Source organism: Adelges cooleyi, unplaced genomic scaffold (genome assembly GCF_023614345.1).
Source record: "Adelges cooleyi isolate 19-005CV unplaced genomic scaffold, UGA_ACOO_1.1 ACOO_flye_CR_arks_rails_tigmint_CR_PRNA_25, whole genome shotgun sequence".
In the NCBI taxonomy this organism is placed as follows: domain Eukaryota; kingdom Metazoa; phylum Arthropoda; class Insecta; order Hemiptera; family Adelgidae; genus Adelges; species Adelges cooleyi.
In genome coordinates this window covers 532430-552970 of record NW_026095915.1, presented here as the reverse complement: position 1 = coordinate 552970, position 20541 = coordinate 532430, and the positions used below count along the sequence as shown (strand labels likewise).

Below are 20541 nucleotides of genomic sequence, written 5' to 3'. Positions count from 1 at the left end.
TAGATCTCTAAAAGAAACTTTTAATAAGTAATATTGTAGAATAAATAAAATAACGTGTCTCAAAATAGAAAAACCACATATTTTAAATTAGTTTAAAAAAAATTGATCGTGTTATTTACAATGAATAACCCTGTAAAAAAATTGATGTTATTAAAAGAGAATTAACATTAAAACTTTATATTTATAAGAGAAGCAAAAAATGTCCTAGAACAACGATAACCAATAAAATTATTAAAGATGCCGGACTGAGAATCTACAAGAAACTAAAGATACTGGATAATAACAGAGAAGAGTGGAGGGAGTATGAAAAAATGCTGTAAAACCAATCTCAGGGTTTTGATTACTAAATAAGAAGATAAGTTATTATGTCTCCTCAACTAAAAGTTTACTTTACTGTAATTATTAAATGAACAAAAGAACTCAATTCTTATATGGACGTTTGTTTGGTAAGGGTGCTAAATGACTACTTTATAATCGAGAACTCTTAAAAGAATTCTTCCCAACTTCAAGTTTACTTAGCGATATTTTCAAAATAAAACATAATTACAAATATATTAACACTTTTATTTAATAACCAGGTTATATATAAATTATAGGTTCTATTAATGCCCCTGATATTCTAATCACCATATCTTTTCACGTTTCCTCCCACTCTACTTGTACTCATTAGGGCGTTACATTTTAAAGTATAAAAAAAAATACGAACATATTAATAAATATTATATTTTTAAACCAGTTTTTGATACTTATATTTATGCAGGTATTACAATTTTAGCATTAATTAATTGGAACTGTAATGGATAAATATAACAAACTGCTTTAACTATATAATTTGTACAAAATCTTTTCGCGTTTCTTCCTACTTATTTAATACTAATATCCTATTCCAAGTTCTTGCTCTCACTCCCTACATTGGCCGCAACCATTATATCCATAGAAAAGTCTAAACAATCAATAACTTAGTTTTAAAAAAAATTTCCTAAAGTGAATATTGTTTTGTATCTATAAATTTAAATCATAATTACCCAGACAACAAAAAAATTAAAAACTCCTGATTATATAATAATCGATTTTCACTATTCAAAGGGCTACCCATCAATTAAAGTATTTAAAGTTCAACCATTTATTTTTAAATAAATTTTCGGGCTTATGTTTAAGAAAGTCTAAAAATATCATAGTTTGATGAATTGTAGAATTGATGTCATTGTTAAATCATTGTCATTAAAAACAAAAAAATTTCATTAGATTTGTCCGCTAATATCAATTACATTTTGAGCATAATATCAAAAATTTACTACACGTTAGTTTAGATTTTATATTTATGTTATAGAGAAAAAACACGAAGACTTACAAAGTATAATATTTGTACGATATTCAATTGATAGAATAACATAAACGCTACAATGTGAATCTGTGGATAGTAGGGTCAAACCAGTATAGTCCAAACACAGTAAGAAATTATTATATGTGAGTGAGTATTACCTAGTAGTAGTATTTCATTAGATTGGTCCTCTTACATCACTACCTTATAGAGTACATTTTTAAAAAAACGTTCATTTAGATTTTATTTTTATGTTTTAGAGAAGAATAACGGATGTTCACAGATAAAAAAGACTTATGTCAATATACAAATATCAACAAAAACATTGTACCTAATGACAATTATGTGCTTAAAAATTATTTCGTTGTATTAGGGTAGACACGATAAGGTTGATAGCCATAATATCAATAATAATTCGCAACAAATGTGTTTAAAATCGTGAACAAAAGCGTTTATTTTATCATTTATTTATTTTATTTTACATATGACAATCGGCTGATAATTATAATGACAATAATGGGAATACTAATGATAATGAAACTACATAATAATAACAATTAATAAGCATATATCAAATAAACTAATTTAGTGCAATATGCAAACTTTAATTATTTATTTAAATATAATTTTAAAATAAATAAACGATTGATATCTAGTATTATTCGCTACTTAACTCAAGCGGAGTACTGATATCCTCGCATAGTTGTACATTTAGTTTTTTTTTTGTATCGGCATTTACTTGCCAATATTCGCCTTCAAGTGATTTGTATTTTACAACACCCCCTTTTAGTATTACCTTACATACATTATCATATGGAATTACAAAATCAGACGTGTTTGAAGAAATTTTAAGACTAACCCACATTGCTATCAAAGTACAAATCCTATAAACAGGATACTTCTTGTCAACTTCATCAATCGAGGTGATTTCAGCTAAAAAATCAAAAAGCAGTTGTTAAAAATAACCAAATTAAACCTATAAGCCACTATATTCCTTTCAGTGTAAGACACAATTACTAAACGTAAATAAAACAAGTTATACAAATATATTAACTATGTATAATATTAAAAATCTCAGCTTTCTGAAAAAATTATAAGTTTTTACAGTCAATAAAAATGAGTTTATAATTTATAAATATGTTTTTTATTGTTGCCCAAAATTTAAGAATTTTCTTTAGAAAGCTGAAAAATTGTACATTTAATGTGTAATCAGGATACTTCTTGTCAACCGAGGTGATATAAGCTAAAAAAACAGAATACAGTTGCTAAAAATTGCCAAAATTACCAATTATTAGCCACTGTTTTTCTTATTTGTGCAATTGATGTAGATTAATTTGACACAATTATTAAACGTAAATGAAATAAGTAATACAATTATATAAAACATGTATAAATGTAAAAAATCTCAGTATTAAAAAAAAATTATACTTTTTTTTGTATTAATATTTATTAAAAATGAGTTGGTAATTTATAAAGGTAAATTTTTTGTGTTGTCCAAAATTTTTAAATTATTTAAATTTTTTTTTTAGAAAGCTGAAAAGTTTTACATGTGAACATTTTAAACAGGGGTCACTATAAACACAATTAAAAAAAAAAGAGGTGAAATTAAAAATTGTATAATAAATATTAAGTATATTTGTAGAAATTATAAAGAAACAAAAAATTTGTGTTAAGTAGTCTATAAAATACTATGTTATTTAAAATGAATCATGCTGTAAAATTTAATGTTATTAAAAAAATAAATAATATTAAATCTTTTTATTTATAATCACCTAATTTTTTGGTAAGCACATTTATAATAGCATCTCCAGTAAGACCTCTTCTCGCCTTTCCAAGTTCGGTCAATTTTAAAGTTTCAGTACCTGCATAAGTGTATAAATAGCTGGTTTGAAAATATAATATTTATTTATATAATCGTTTGTATTTTGATTTTTTTAATTTAACACCCTAATAGATACAATCAAAGTGGGAAGGAACGCAAAAAATTTGAAAATTATAATAACAGGATGAAGCCTAAAATTGATGGAGCCTAGAAGGGGTGATCAAATAAAATAGAGATCAGATTTTTGTAAAAAGGCGCGTATGCTCAAAATGTATTATATATTCGTTCAATTTTTATCTGGTTCTAAGTTTGGTAAGGTTACCAAATTACTATTTCATTTTAGAACCCTTATAACAAGTCTCCCCAACTTATAGTAAATTGTTATTCGAACAATATAATAATATACAGAGTGGGGCGGAGCCGACTGACGAGTTTTGAAGGGCTATAAATAACGAACAGTAAAACTTAGAGATAAGCAGTTGGTTTTATTAAAATTATTAACAAGTACCGTTTTTTAGGTTGAGTTTTGAAAATTACATCACCAAGATGGCGACCGTCAGAAGCAATACATTGTTGCAGGCGTTTTCGATAGTTTTCGTGTGATTTTCGGCACGTTTCTATAGGAATGGCCGCGATTTCTTTGGTTATTCTGACCTTCAGGTCTTCTAACGTATGCGGGCGATGTTTAAAAACCTTCTCCTTTAGTAAGCTCCAGAGAAAAAAATCGCACATGCTCAAATCGGAGGAGCGCGCCGGCCAGACCACGTCACCCCTGTGGGAGACTAACCACCCAGGAAACATTTGTCGCAAAACGGTCAGTGAATTACGAGCTGTGTGCGCTGTAGCCCCATTTTGTTGAAACCACACATCTCCCAAGTCATGATCTTCAGCCATTTCCTCCAACTTGTGCTGCAGATAAGTTGTCATCATTAAAACATACCGAGCGGAAGTGACTGTGACGGTCCTGTTCCCCTCCTCAAAAAGTATGGGCCGATCACCCGAAATTGGGATACAGCACACCACACTGTCACTTTAGGAGAATGGAGGGCATTTCCCGTGGGTTATTTTCAGCCCATTAGCGAAAATTCTGTTTGTTTACAGCCCCTAGAAAGATGGAAATGGGCCTCGTCGCTACAAAAAAAAGTTGCTGGCGAAACGTGCCAAAAAGCTCACGAAAAATTCCAAAAACGCCTGCAACAATGTATTGCTGCTTACGGTGACCATCTTGGGAATGTAATTTTTAAAACTTAACCTAAAAAACGGTACTTGTTAATAATTTTAATAAAACAAACCGCTTATCTCTAAGTTTTACTGTTCGTTATTTATAGCCCTTCAAAACTCGTCATTTGGCTCCGCCCCACCCTGTATAAAGCAAATTTTATCTTTCAAATAAGCCATAAGTTCTGATTGATACTAACAAGTAGCTCTGTAAATTCTATTGTTTTCATCATTAGGCATAGTACTACCTGTAACATAATTTCCTGTAACAAATAAATTATATAGTTAGTCAAACCGTGATGTTGTATGTATCCATAGCAGTAAATCTAAAAATGAGAATCATTTGACCAATTAATGAATGCAAAATATAATATTAACACAAAACATATGTCTTTTAAAGCCTTTTTAGCTACCGCATTTAAGTGATCTCTAAAATGTAGAGAAGGCGTATTTAAGGTGTTAAGATCATTAATAGAAAAAACTCGATGGAGTTGAATACCGTGAATAAAGAAGTCGTGCAGTAGCGGAATACGGTTCCAGGAAAATGACAAAATATGACATTTTTCAACATACAGTGTCAGACCATTGAGATGAGCCAAATACAGAAAAAACCTAAGTTCAATATGTAGTAGGCAACCATCCACTGATAAGGTAATACTAAAAAAATGTTTATGTCGTAATAGAAGGATAAGAAACCGCTTCTTGAGCATAAGTGTATTCTTAAAAATTGATACACACCGTTCAAAATAATACCCTAAATATAATAGTGGTAAAATGTTGTTAAGGCTCCCCAACTAAAAATTAAGTTTTTAGCTATTATTGTGTGAACAAACGGATTTGATAAGCAAATTGTATATTTCAAACAAGCAATATTATATATTTACTACCATCTTTGTAAATGTTATCGTTTTCATCAGCATGCGCAGGAGTACCTGTAAAACAAATATTAAAACATTTTTTAGTTAACTAAACCCGGTCTGTTGTATTTATTCATCTCAGTTTCAATTAATCAATGCCAAATATAGTGTTGATTTTAGTCGATAAAGCCCCATCCCATCTCCGCTCAAGGAATAAATTAAAATATATGTGTTATACTGTTACACAAAAAAAGTTATTTATCTCTAAAAAAAACCCACAAATTATCATTATAGTACAAATAAATTGATTATGTAATAAGTAATACTTTAAAATTGTATATTTATATTTACAACAAAGTTTTTTTGTAAGAATTTTTCTCGCATTATTAAATGTGGTGCATTTCGAAATTCCATCACCTGCATAAATTTATAAATAAACTGGTTTATAATACAGTATTTAATAATATAATCGTACTTATGTTTTATTTTGATATTTAAATCACTAATACGCATTTTTTTCACAAATGTACAAAAATATCGCATACAAAGTACAATATAGAAGTGCAATAATCAGTCAAACAATAATATCTTAAACGATGAACAAAAAACTATACAGTATAGTTCAAATTAAAGTATTAGCATTAAGCCGATGGCTCTTAAGGTCCTGATAGCTACCGCATTTATACACAAAATATAGCGGCAAGGTATATACTACGAAACACATAAACCACGTAGAAGAGAATTATAGCTCCTAAAAATTTTCATAATAACCAAGGAGATGAGCCCAGTCAAAAAATCAAATAACTTCAGCTTGTAGGTTTCAATAATCCGCGGAAAAAGCAATACTAATGAAAATATATATCATGTCGTCTGCAAAAAAAAAAACTTCTTGTTTTTGCAAAAGTTCCTCTAATGAGCTAACGAAATAAAGAGGACTAAGGTGGTCCCATTGATAGACGCTTGAGGAGATAGTAGAAGGTTCAGAAACTGCTCTGTTCACATAAGTGCAATGTTTCCTATCGGAAAGGTAAGATGTGAGGGGTTTCCAATGTCAATTATTAGCGTAGAGTACAATGATAAATGAAGCGTTATTAGTGCTACGAGTGCTATGATTCAACCAGCTCTTGATAGTATATCAAACAACAAGAACTAGTATCGTATTTTGTCTGTCGAGTCATAAGTATTTGTTAACATAAAACGTCAACAATTTATTACATTAAAAATGGTATTTTGTGGTAAAATGTTAAAAATTGATAAACGCTGTTCCAAAAATTACTCTAAATATAATAGTTGTTAAAATTATTATAACAGTAAGTCTCCCCAACTAAACTTTACTAATTTTTTTGTAATTAACTTTGTAATTACTTTTGGTTGTATCAGCAGGATTAGGAATACCTGTAAAAATAATTTTAAAAATAATTTAGTTATTTAAACTCGGTTGGCTGTATTTATTCATAACAGTTTCAATTAATCAATTCTAAATATAGTATTGATATTAAATAAATATTGAATAACTGCATAATTACTTATGGGTTTATCAGCACGGATACCTGAAACAAGAATATAATACAGCTACGTAAACTAGGTTGTTATATTTTTTTATAAAAGTTACTCAAATAATTGAACTACTTTGACTAATAAGTCAATGCAAAATGTTTTATTAACATAAAATTAATCCCTGGCAAGTAGTAACGTTTGAAAAAATACTTTCTTCACAATGAATTTAATAATAATCTAATTTTTTTATGTGTATTAATTCTGTCTTCTACAAAAATTTTTGTGACCTATTATTCCTTGATGAACCTAACTATATTCAGTACACTTTGAAATTGTTTAAACATGTGTTTGAAATACCTAATACGTGACTGGGTTTATTTTTATTTTCCAATTCCTAAGCCATGTCTCAAAGATGTTAATATGTTATTGTAAATAGTGAGCCACGTCATTTACACTATTTAAACGCCTTGCGAACATGCAAGTGTTTCGACACGTTGCCAAACCAGTCAAGACATTCAAATAGGAGTAACCATAAGGCTTGTAAATAGTGTAAAAATGTATCTTTTAAACAAGCCATAAGTTCTAATTATAACTGTGAGGGGTTTCCAATGTCAATTATTAGCGTAGAGTACAATGATAAATGAAGCGTTATTAGTGCTACGAGTGCTATGATTCAACCAGCTCTTGATAGTATATCAAACAACAAGAACTAGTATCGTATTTTGTCTGTCGAGTCATAAGTATTTGTTAACATAAAACGTCAACAATCTATTACGTTAAAAATGGTATTTTGTGGTAAAATGTTAAAAATTGATAAACGCTGTTCCAAAAATTACTCTAAATATAATAGTTGTTAAAATTATTATAACAGTAAGTTTCCCCAACTAAACTTTACTAAAATTTTTAGTAATTAACTTTGTAATTACTTTTGGTTGTATCAGCAGGCATAGGAATACCTGTAAAAATAATTTTAAAAATAATTTAGTTATTTAAACTCGGTTGGCTGTATTTATTCATAACAGTTTCAATTAATCAATTCTAAATATAGTATTAACGTTTGAAAAAATACTTTCTTCACAATGAATTTAATAATAATCTAATTTTTTTATGTGTATTAATTCTGTCTTCTACAAAATTTTTTGTGACCTATTATTCCTTGATGTACCTAACTATATTCAGTACACTTTGAAATTGTTTAAACATGTGTTTGAAATACCTAACATATGTAATATTTTTGTGGCTTGTAGCTTACATTTTCAGGTACTTATTGGTTCAGAAAGCTGTATATTAAAAAACTGATAATTTTGTGTTCACCTGTTATCTTAAAAATTTCCCCGTTGCAACCTTTGTTATATTGTTATTAATGTACCAAGGGGCATTTGTAATCATTCGTATTGATATATTTTGGAGCGCCTATATTGGTCTTATTGTTAAATGTCTAGCTGGTCCTCCCCCATATTTGAATTCCATTTGCCCATATTAGTCGTATTATTGACTTAAATATAAGTAATTTAATCTTGAGTGGCAGGTTGAATTTATGATTCAAGTTTATTTGATTTTTTTCTTTTTTCTTTGAAGTGAGATCCCCAGGTAAGACGTATGTCTAATATTAAATTAACATATTTTGTCTCATTTTGAGTAGTGATAACTGTATTGTTGAGTATTACTGCAGGATATGTTTTAGGACGGAGAGCAAAGGTAACGTGACTGGGTTTATTTTTATTTTCCAATTCCTAAGCCATGTCTCAAAGATGTTGATATGTTATTGTAAATAGTGAGCAACGTCATTTACACTATTTAAACGCCTTGCGAACATGCAAGTGTTTCGACACGTTGCCAAACCAGTCAAGACATTCAAATAGGAGTAACCATAAGGCTTGTAAATAGTGTAAAAATGTATCTTTTAAACAAGCCATAAGTTCTAATTATAACTGTGAGGGGTTTCCAATGTCAATTATTAGCGTAGAGTACAATGATAAATGAAGCGTTATTAGTGCTACGAGTGCTATGATTCAACCAGCTCTTGATAGTATATCAAACAACAAGAACTAGTATCGTATTTTGTCTGTCGAGTCATAAGTATTTGTTAACATAAAACGTCAACAATCTATTACGTTAAAAATGGTATTTTGTGGTAAAATGTTAAAAATTGATAAACGCTGTTCCATAAATTACTCTAAATATAATAGTTGTTAAAATTATTATAACAGTAAGTTTCCCCAACTAAACTTTACTAAAATTTTTAGTAATTAACTTTGTAATTACTTTTAGTTGTATCAGCAGGCATAGGAATACCTGTAAAAATAATTTTAAAAATAATTTAAATATTTAAACTCGTTTTGCTGTATTTATCCATAAAAGTTTCAATTAATCAATTCTAAATATAGTATTAACGTTTGAAAAAATACTTTCTTCACAATGAATTTAATAATAATCTAATTTTTTTATGTGTATTAATTCTGTCTTCTACAAAATTTTTTGTGACCTATTATTCCTTGATGAACCTAACTATATTCAGTACACTTTGAAATTGTTTAAACATGTGTTTGAAAAACCTAAGATATGTAACAATCTAATATTTTTGTAGTTTATTTACATTTACGTTTTAAGGGGCTTATTGGCCTTAGAAAGTTGTTTATAAAAAAACTGATAATTTTATAATCACCTAATATGTCAAAAATATCCCGTTGCAAAAAATATTCTTCTGTCTCTATGGCATCTAAATTTGAAAATAAAACCAATATTTTACAATATATAATTCTTTGTATTATATTAAAGTGTTAATTGATTACGTTGTAGGAAGTCAAAATTGTGAATTTCTGCATGTTCTGAAATTAAATCGAAAAATGTATATACTTATTGATTATCAAGCGACTATGTGAAAATATGTTAAAAAAGTATTACCCGGTACAGTGAACATTTGATTTAAATATCCTGAAAATATTAATCAAAAAATTGTTGGTATTGAATTTAATACTCTATTCTATCATAAACTAGAGTAGAGAAGAATTTTAATATCACATAATTATTATTACTCAATGCATATCGATCTTTATCCATCATGACTGTAAGTACATGCTCCAATCCATCTAGAACAAACAAATACAAGATCGACCTTTAGAAAAGTTCCAAATAAAATCAAAATTAATAAAAAAAAATCATTAGAAAAAATTACCCCTGTTAAGTAAATAATCAATTTTTAGAGTCAAATGTGCTCATAGTAAATTATAGTAACTTTTAGTAAAGGCTCGTGCCCCCATGAGACAGTGCACAGGTCCAATCAAAAATATAAAACTACCACATTTTGAAGATGCCACTCCCCTCACGTATGAAGAAGTTTTGTGCTGGCAATTTTTTACAAAATCTTAAATTAAAGACAATGTTAAGTTTCATAACTTCCAGGTGATAAAGGTAACTTTTTTGTAAGACAATTTTTGGAGGCGCTGTATCATGAAAGCCAAACTCGTTTTATTATAACCAAAAATTGCATGGGCGGCATCCTCTTAAATATAAAAATTAATTTATATTATTTTTACAAGTAATTTGACACCTAGGCAATCATTGTATTACAATTATATTATATTAGTACATTGACTATTATCTTACTTTCTATATGATCATCTTTATATTCAGAAGCTTTCTTGATTTGTATGTCTGTAGTAAATGTTTTAAAAAAATAGGTATGTATAAAATTAGTGAAATTTAAAAACTCCTAAAGTTAGTCTTTATGATTATAAAATATAACTCACTTGAAATTTCAACCATCTCTATATATTTCACTGTAAATAATAGTTAGATATTATTTTTTTTTAGATTTTAATCTACGTTGTGTGCTTAAGTATAAATAAATTACTTACTTATACTTGTATCTGCCAAAACATTTACGCAGATTAGTGATATTAAAACATAGGCAATTTTCATTTTTATCTAGAAAAATTAATAAATATAAATGCAATTTATATAAGGCTCGGGTCTTCCGGAGTAGTCGAGATGAGAAAGTTTTGGTTTTAAAATTTGTTTTATACATATTTTATGATTTGGACTAGAGATAACTTAACCTAACCGAAAAATAGTTTTTTGTTATTTATCTAATTCATGTCTTTTAGGATTATTTGAGTTAATTTCAATTACTTGAGTGGGATATTGACATTTTTTTGTCTTAGCATATACACGGAAAAATCGACACCATTTACAATCGACTCCGGTTATCATAACGAAAAAATCAGCTGATTAATCCGATTAGATAGGAGAGATAAGAGATAAGATATTAGCGATATGTTTTTACCAAGTACTATACATTACAATACGGGACAGTCAATGATAAGAAATCGCGACATAGCCCCACGAAATCGTAGTGGTTAAGTGAGACGTTTAGCACACCTCGGATAAATGTCTACCTCGTTGGACCAACAAGTAAACCTTGAGAGAGATGTGAGTTATTGATTAAGTAGCGATTTATGGCAGCTGGTCAAAGTTTAAAATCGCTCCCCTGTAAAATCATTGAAATCTACTTACACACTTATTCACAGTTGTTACACATATATCCTTCTATAGCCTTATATATCCTTCAAATGAGGGTGGTGATGGGGATGTGGCTGGCAATGGTGGCGGGGATGTTAAATTTTTTAAATTATGTGTTGTTTTCACAACGAACAAACTTTAATAAATAGTAAAATAGATTCAAAAAAACCAAGTGAATGTTTTGCCGATTAAGGCCAATTATTAACATTCTCGTTTTGGTTTTAAAATTGTTTTAGGTGTATGGTTTTTTTTTTAAAGTTATCTTTTAAGAATACGTTTTGCACTAAATTTCCCATTGCAAAACGTGACTAAGCAAAATGCTTGTTACTCTCAATCCATGCTTTTATAGCAAACATTTTTATGATATAATCGAAAAAGAATAATATATTTGGATGAAACGTTCTTAGAAAATTTATATTTTAAATTAATAAAAGTACAAGATAAAAAATAGCTTAAACTTGATGTGTATTTTAAAGATACAATTTAAAAAAATGTTTCATCATAAATGCTCATTTAAATTTCAAAAACATTATGTTTGTCCATATTTCGGCAATACAGAAAAATAAACTTGTTAGTTTATTTACAAATCTGTTTTTAGCATCGATGCCGAGCTAGTATTCTTATGGTGTGTGTTTTTTTTTGTATCTGCAAACACGATACCATGTGTGACTATGACCCGATTTTCATTAGATAATCGAAATTATATGTGATTGGGTCAAAAGTACAAAAAAATCTAAAGATCCGTCTTTTATTTGATACACTAACAACGTTGATAATGGTAATCATTTTTTTTTTTTTTTATACTATTTTAACTTGTGTTAATATATAATTGATACCACAGAATATCAACATTAGCTTGTGCTTATATATTTACTTTTAGTCTCATTTATTCGAAAAAATTCAAACCAGTAGATAATTTGTTCTGATATTATTATTTTTCAAAATTTGTACTTATATTTTTAACAAAATTATATTTGGCACTTCAACGAGATATGAAAATGCTCTTTCGTGGTTGCAGACTTGGATGAAAAATGTTTCCTATAATTTAAGTGCTTGTATATTCTACTATAGTTTTCAACACATAGAGAATTGTTATAATAATTTAATATGGTTTTAAATAAATAACTACATAACATGTATCTCACATAAGATGCATTACCCGGTATAAGGTTTATTTAGAGTATCTGCGGTATGGATGAAAACTTTTACCATAAACAAAGCAACAAGAAACTACGAATAATGGTAAATTTTTTTAAAATTACAACTACGTTCTAAGTACATTTTGTTTATCCATATATTGGCAATACAGTAAAATAAAAACATATTTTGCAGCGCATCTTTGTTAGTTTATTTACAAAACAGTTTTTTAGCACCGATGCCGAGCTAGTATTCCTATGGTGTGTTTTTTTTTGTATCTGCAAACACGATACTATGTTTTTCTATGGCCTGATTTTCATTAGATACTCGAAATTATATGTGATTGGGTCAAAAGTACAAAAAATCTAACAATCCGGCTTTTATTTGATACTCTAATAACTTTGATAATGGTAATTATTTATTTTTAAATACTAATTTTAACTAGTGTTATTATATAATTGATACCACAGAATATAAACATTGGCTTGTGCTTATATATTTACTTTTAGTCTACATTTATTCGAAAAAATGCAAACCAGTAGATAATTTGTTCTGATATTATTATTTTTCAAAATTTGTACTTATATTTTTAATAAAATTATATTTGGTACTTCAACGAGATATGAAAATGCTCTTTCGTGATTGTAGACTTGGATGAAAAATGTTTCCTATATTTTTAGGTGCTTGTATATTCTACTATAGTTTTCAACACATAGAGAATTGTTATAATAATTTAATATGGTTTTAAATAAATAACTACATAACATGTATCTCACATAAGATGGATTACCCGGTATAAGGTTTATTTAGAGTATCTGCGGTATGGATGAAAACTTTTACCATAAACAAAGCAACAAGAAACTACGAATAATGGTAAATTTTTTTAAAATTACAACTACGTTCTAAGTACATTTTGTATATCCATATATTGGCAATACAGTAAAATAAAAACATATTTTGCAGCGCATCTTTGTTAGTTTATTTACAAAACAGTTTTTTAGCACCGACGCCAAGCTAGTATTCCTATGGTGTGTTTTTTTTTGTACCTGCAAACACGATACTATGTTTTTCTATGGCCTGATTTTCATTAGATACTCGAAATTATATGTGATTGGGTCAAAAGTATAAAAAATCGAACGATCCGGCTTTTATTTGATACTCTAATAACTTTGATAATGGTAATTATTTATTTTTTAATACTAATTTTAACTAGTGTTATCATATAATTGATACCACAGAATATGAACATTGGCTTGTGCATATATATTTAATTTTAGTCTAAATGTATTCGAAAAAATGCAAACCAAAGGTAATTTGTTCTGATATTATTATTTTTCAAAATTTATACTTATATTTTAATAAATTAAAAATATGAGGTAAAAATAAAGCTTGAACTTTGAAATAAATTTTAAAAATATAAAATCAAAAATTTTGCATCATGGACAAAAATTTAAAATATAGATACATATTATGTTTGTATTTAAATGACAATTATTATATCTATTCAAACAATTTATCATAAACTAAGCAACTACGAAAAAATGGTTTTTTTTATTTAAAATTACAACTATATTCAACTTCTAAGTACATTTTGTTTAGACATATTTCGGCAATGCAGTAAAATAAAAACATATATTGCAGCGCAATGTTGTTAATTTATTTAAAAAACAGTTTTTTAGCACCGATGCCGAGCTAGTATTCCTAGGGTGTGTGTTTTTTTAACTGTAAACACGATAATATGTTATTCTATGGCCCGATTTTTATAAGATACTCGAAATTATATGTGATTGGTTCAATAGTAGAAAAAGTCTACTTAATCACGCACAGAACCGATAAAAATCTAAAAAAAAAATTATTAGTTTTTCAACTTTTGACGTTAGCTTTCTATCAAATAGCGGAAAACTATCGAATTAAGACAAAATTTTAATAGAATGTTTATCAGGCATGTCCCTATTCTCAGATATACTTAAATCCAAATTTAAATAACTCTGCACCCCCTGCAGGATTTAATTTTTAAAAAAATGGTATTTAGTTTTAAAACTGAATTAAACTAAAAAAATTTAAAGAAATTTGGATTTATTTGTTTAAAATAACAAGAATAAATTATAATTTTGTGTATTATTTTTAGATAAACGTGTTTAAAATTCATCTATTTCTGTTTGAAAGCGTACTTACAGCTTTTGAAGTCTGATAGTATTACTTGGAATAGTTGATTAAATGTTATCGAAGGTCTAATGCGGAAAAATAATTAAAATTTATTAAAACATATTAAAAGTTTACAGTTTTACCATTTTTGACATTTTGGTAGTATTACTTACTTAAAAAACTGCAACGGTAGTCAAACCGACTGCTGCAAAGGTTTACTTACGACTTGCCGAATGGCCTTTATTGTGTCGTCCAGAAAAATAAAATCTAGAAATGTTTTTTCAAAATTGTTTATGCGAATTTATTTACACAAGCAACATTCGATATTTACATTAATCTAAAGCGGAATATAACTAAGTTTGCATCAACAGTAACTTTGCATCAACATGTTTTTGTGTGACTCAGAATAATAAACCAACAAGCACCAATGCATACAGTGTGAATCACTTTGTCAGTAATACTTAAGTAACCATTTTAGTAGCTCGGTGACGTTATTTCTGGGATTCATTTTGTTTACATTAATCTGAAGCGGAATATAACTTATGTATATATATAAAGTATATGAGTACTGAAAAATGTATGGTGATACTATTGAGTTTGCAACAACATGTTTTTATGTGATTCAGAATAATAACACAACAAGTACCTATGCATACGGTGTGAATTGTTATATATAATATATAATTATAGCACAAAACACTTGTTTAACAAACAAATCGTTTTTATGTATACAACGCTTAACCCTTATTAAAATTAAAGTATAAACCTAAGACTGACTCTTTAAGTGTGAGGGGTAAAAAACAATAATATGAACAGTTGAGATCACATTCTTATTAAACCCTATGAAATATTCAGTGGTTCATGTTGAAATCATTACCCTGAATTGGACATTATTTGACATTGGTCAAACTTTTTTCCTTAAGGGGAAAAAAATCTGAAAATTAATTTTGACGGTAGTAAATTTTAAGTTTAACCAAACCACAACAAAAATTAAAGATCTAGTAATAATTTTTATAAAAAACTAATTTCGGGCTGATGTGTAAGAAAGGTTAAGAATATCATCATTTGATAAAGTAAGGCAAAAATAGAGAGAATATAAAATTATAGAAATAGTAGGAATTGTAAGGTATAATGTAGAAAAACAAATCGTTAGCAGTTTCTAATAACATAAGGTTGAAATAAACTTTATAACGCAAGTTGAATGCATATTATATTAATAATACAAGTTATAAGTGTTCTGCATGCATTTGTATGACTAAAAGGGTGAAATAACATTATTTTTATTGTTATGTTATGTGATAATACAGGGATGATTAACTTATCTTAAACCACTCAATATCTTTCTGAGTTAAATAAGAAATTTTATTTATTCTTTACGTAGTGTTTTTATGCAATGGGGTCTCAATTTATCCTTACTTTTTTTTTGTTTTAACCCCCTTCCAGCTCACGTTTTTCTGATAACAACTTTTAAAATTTAACGCATATATTTCATAAACTTTTCAAATTGAGAATAATGTACTAAAATTTTTCTGAAGTTCAATTTTTTGTGGATTATTTTTAGGTGCATTTTCCCCGGGGATACATTCAGCGATATAGCAACGTTGTACGTTTATTTACAAAGCTGTTTTTTAGCATCGACTCCGAGCTAGTATTCCCATAATGTTTGTTTTTTTTGTATCTACAAAAACGATTACATGTTTTACTATGGCCCGATTTGTGAGGTTCATTTTTCTGAGTTTCAATTTTCTGTGGATAATTTTTAGGTGATATTTTGCCCAAGGATACATTCAGCGTTATAGCAACGTTGTTAGTTTATTTACAAAGCTGTTTTTTAGAATCGATACCGAGCTGGTATTCCTATGATGTGTGTTTTTTTTTATCTACAAAATTATGTGATTTTGTACTTTTGGTGGTTCAAAAGTAAAAAAAGTCAACTTCTTGAACCCCAGAACCGAAATAAACTACAAAAAGAATTGGCGGTTTTGCAACTTTCAACTTTAACTTTCTATAACTTAATAAAAAACTGTCGAATTAAGTCAAAACTGTAATAGAATGTTTAGCAGGCATATCCCCATACACCAATATCCTCAAATCAAAATTTCAATAATTCTACACTCCCCCACAGGATTTATTTTCTTAAAAATGGTATTTAAAATATAATGAAACATGGATTCATATAATTATTATACCAAATATAAAATATAGTTGTATTCATTATTCTTAGACAAACATATTTAAAATTCATCTATCTCTGTTTGAAAGCATACCAACAACGTTTGAAGTCTTGTAGTACTAATTACCTATGGATTTGATGTATACTAACCAGTTATTGAATTCACAAAAACAAAATCCGTCGTAGAGGCGGTGGGGCATATTAGACACGGGCTTTATGAGGTACAAATCCTTTACTTTCAATACATTTTTTTTATAAACGTTTTATAAGCATCGATTCATTAATTTTAAAGTGATTTTTTCCTGGAGGACTAGTACTGTGGTGTATAGGCATAATGGAATCAAACCATAGATAGCACAGAGAGGTCACAAGTCAACAAAATGCTTTGATGCTTATTTGCAAATACAGCACCTCATTTTAATACTTTCTAACTTTGCTGGTTTACAATGTACTTTGTTTGGACTTTACTGGCTTGAAAATACTAATAACTGATTCGCATCGAAGCGTTTATGCGAAAGTGATTCTAGCCCTCTCAAATATAATAATTCCTGTAAACCTGTGACCTCCCCATCCCCACTATGCCTACTGTAATTAGTGGCTACAGCACAAAATATAATAATCAGATCCTACTAATTTAAAATCAATGTTTCAGGAAATTCATGTATCATAAATCAGTAAAGATTTTATTTGTGATTTTTTGTTTATTATTTCAAGATGTTTATGAAAAAGTAGTAGTATCATGTTCGTATTTGTAATAAGTAATAAATGCAAATTTAATAACATATTTTAAATATTGTACCATCAAGGTTCTAAAATGCGAGAAAAATAATTGTATAAACATTTAGGTATATAAATAATAAAATCATATATTTTGAATATTTTGTATTTCACTTTATTTGTATTGTACATTTTTAATTTCAATCATAACGTCTTTTACAATCCCGTACAAAGTCTAGATATACATTTATTAGAGCATTTGTTTATTTGGTTTGTGTTAAATTTGTTTAAGTTTTAACATAATAAGAATTGTCAATTTTTACAACAAATTTGTATTGTTTTATTTAGGTTTTTTTATTTAAAGTAAGTTATTGTCTTTTTCGATTGAGGCAGTGTTATTGTTATTGTATTTGTTTATCAAAAGCAAGCTGTTTTCCACAACGACTGTTGTAATTCCAACAAATGTTAGCTAAGTTCCTGTAGGTTTTACAAACTTTGAATATTTTAAGAATCTTCGAGGTTTTACAAAAACAATTTGTATGGTTTTATATTTTTTATTTATCGAAAACGAGGTGTTTTTCTTAGCACATTTTGTTTTGCAGTTGTTTGCACCGAGAATCTTGAAGGGTTTGAAATTACTTGTATTTCAAAATCAGTATTTATTATACTGATGTATTTGATTTGAATTTTTTCTGATTTTGCATAAATTCATACAGAGGAGCTTAATTTACAATAATAAAAACTTAAACATGTAATATACGTAGAACAATACAAACAAATACAAAAGTACATTTTATTAGTAAAAAAGTAAATACTAAAGTCTGCCCGTTACTGCATGCAAATTGTCAGAAAGTGAATTGTTACAAAAATCGTAAACACCCAGTTTAAATCTTATAACTGAATAAATTAGGTGTAATTAAAATTAAAAAAATTGGATAGCAAACGAATGTGCACACTAATACAAATACATGTGTCAACAGATATTCACATGCAATAATTTGATAAATAAGGAATTTTATTCCTCATGTCTAGATTTATATGTTAATTTAAGCAATTACAAAACAAGTTAATACAAGTTTTATTTTAAAACGTAGTACGATTTTAATTTTTTTAATCATTATATCACAAACGTTTTCATATAATTAAGTAAAAACGGATATTTCTTTAAAATAACTGAAATAATAAGTCACTTTTTCAACTTTCGGGAAAATACTATAATAGTTGTATAGAAAAGTTTAAAAATACAATAATTAATGGTTTTTAATTGATATCAAAATGTTATAAATTAGTGTCATCCATGGATTGATATATATAGCACTCGGGTACACTATAGCTTGTCACTTTGTGTAATACCTATTTTAGAAACGAAAAACATCAGGGTTCTAAAATGCGAGAAAATAAGTGGTATAAACACTTAGGTACAAAAATAATAAAACAAAATATTTTTAATATTTTCTATTTAACTTTATTTGTATTGTAAATTTAGATGTATCTAGTGATACAATTATTATAGCATTTATTTACTTGGTGTGTATTAAAATCTTTTATATTTTAATGTGATAAGAATTGTCAATTTTTATAAAAGAATGTGTATTGCTATATTATTGTCATTTTTAATTGAAAATAAATTGTTATCTGCTTCGATTGAGGCAGTGTAAACAAATGAAAATACGAACTATTTTTTTGTAACAAATTTTGTATTGATGCTTGTGTTTAAATGCTTTGTAGAAAGTTATTGTTAAAATAACTGTGGCGAGTACCTATTTTTTTTTAAATTTACGTACAGTTAATTTATGGCATTTTCCTAAATCAAAAATGTTTTATAATTATAACTTATGTCAAGGAGTTTTGTAAAATCATTTAACGTGTAAATTCTAATCCAATATTGTGTTACTGTTTTATATCAAAACCAAGCTATTTTCCACAACGACTGTTGTAATGTAAACAAATGATAGCTATGTTCCTGTAGGTTTTACAAACTTTGAATATTATAAGAATCTTCGAGGTTTTACAAAAACAATTTGTATTGTTTTATTATTTATTTTTTCTCCTCTCTCAACAACAAACCATGTCTCATTGAAGACCTAATCTCCAGAAAAAAATTTAAACTCGTCCTAGACAGTAAAACTAGCCTCACTCACGACTTAAGAACTTATATTTCTTATAAATCATTGTTTTACTGAACTAGCGTCATCCTTTAATTTAATAGCATATAATTAGTTGTTTGGTTGTCCACCACATATGTGCCAGCCATAACCTCTAAATTGGTGCCCACGTATCACGCACGTGTTTTCCAAGACGCTCGTTTTTTTTTTTCGTTTTCTCTTCTCTCGTGTTACGCGTACGCTGTACATTGCAGTGCTTTTGCTAATATGCCGAACGATATTGTTGATATTTCCTATGTGGAAGACAACGTGGTCTCCACACCACCGCCGCAAGGTGACATCACCGGATTGGCGCACGTGCGTCTGCCGGGGTTTTGGTGCCACTCGCCGCTACAATAGTTTGCGCACGCCGAAGCCATCTTCAACAAACTACACATCCGTTCTGAATTGTTACGAGTCAACCGCGTAGACCTGGCGCTCGACGAACACGTCGCGGCGGCGGAAGCTGCAATACTTTTCACCTCGTCAAGTTCTTGACGTTTGTTTACATGCTAAGGAACATGTCAGCTCACACTCTTGTCAGCCACTAATTCACATTTTTTGACCTACCCGTCGTAGTGACTACCGTACAAGGCCGGCAGTTTGATCTCATCTTTTCAACGCTCCGAAGACTTCATTTGGTACCCAACACAAATGGACAACGCCTTAGCACCCACAGACAAATGGGATGGTCGAGCGTTTCCGCAGAACTCTTAAGGAAACCCTCACCTCATAAGAGTCCACACGCTGGTTTATCAATTTACCCGTGGTCTCACTTTCTCTACGAAACAATGTCAAAGACATCGTTACCAGTCCAGCGCAAATGGTGTACGCTATAACTGTTTCACCTAGCGGCCGGTCAGCACCAGCAGTCAGCTTCCGTCACCTCACCCAGTCACTCGCCTTCGGCCACAACGCATGATGTCAATATTTCCATATGTTACCGAAACTTATCTTTGTTTCCTCTTCCACTGTTTATGTTTTATGTG

The 20541-nt window shown here is 28.7% G+C and overlaps 1 protein-coding gene across 1 annotated transcript in view; it reads right to left on the bottom strand.

Annotated features, from left to right (window-relative positions):
• Positions 1-1979: 1979 nt before the first annotated feature.
• LOC126837487 (uncharacterized) overlaps positions 1980-20541 on the bottom strand; it is a 42255-nt gene continuing 23693 nt past the window's right edge. Inside the window, exons 7-10 of the mRNA XM_050571403.1 lie at positions 5249-5293; positions 4562-4624; positions 3094-3183; positions 1980-2254 (exon numbers count right to left, since the gene is read on the bottom strand). Coding sequence (XP_050427360.1) covers positions 1980-2254; positions 3094-3183; positions 4562-4624; positions 5249-5293 — 473 coding nt within the window. The remainder of the gene's footprint in view (positions 2255-3093; positions 3184-4561; positions 4625-5248; positions 5294-20541) is intronic.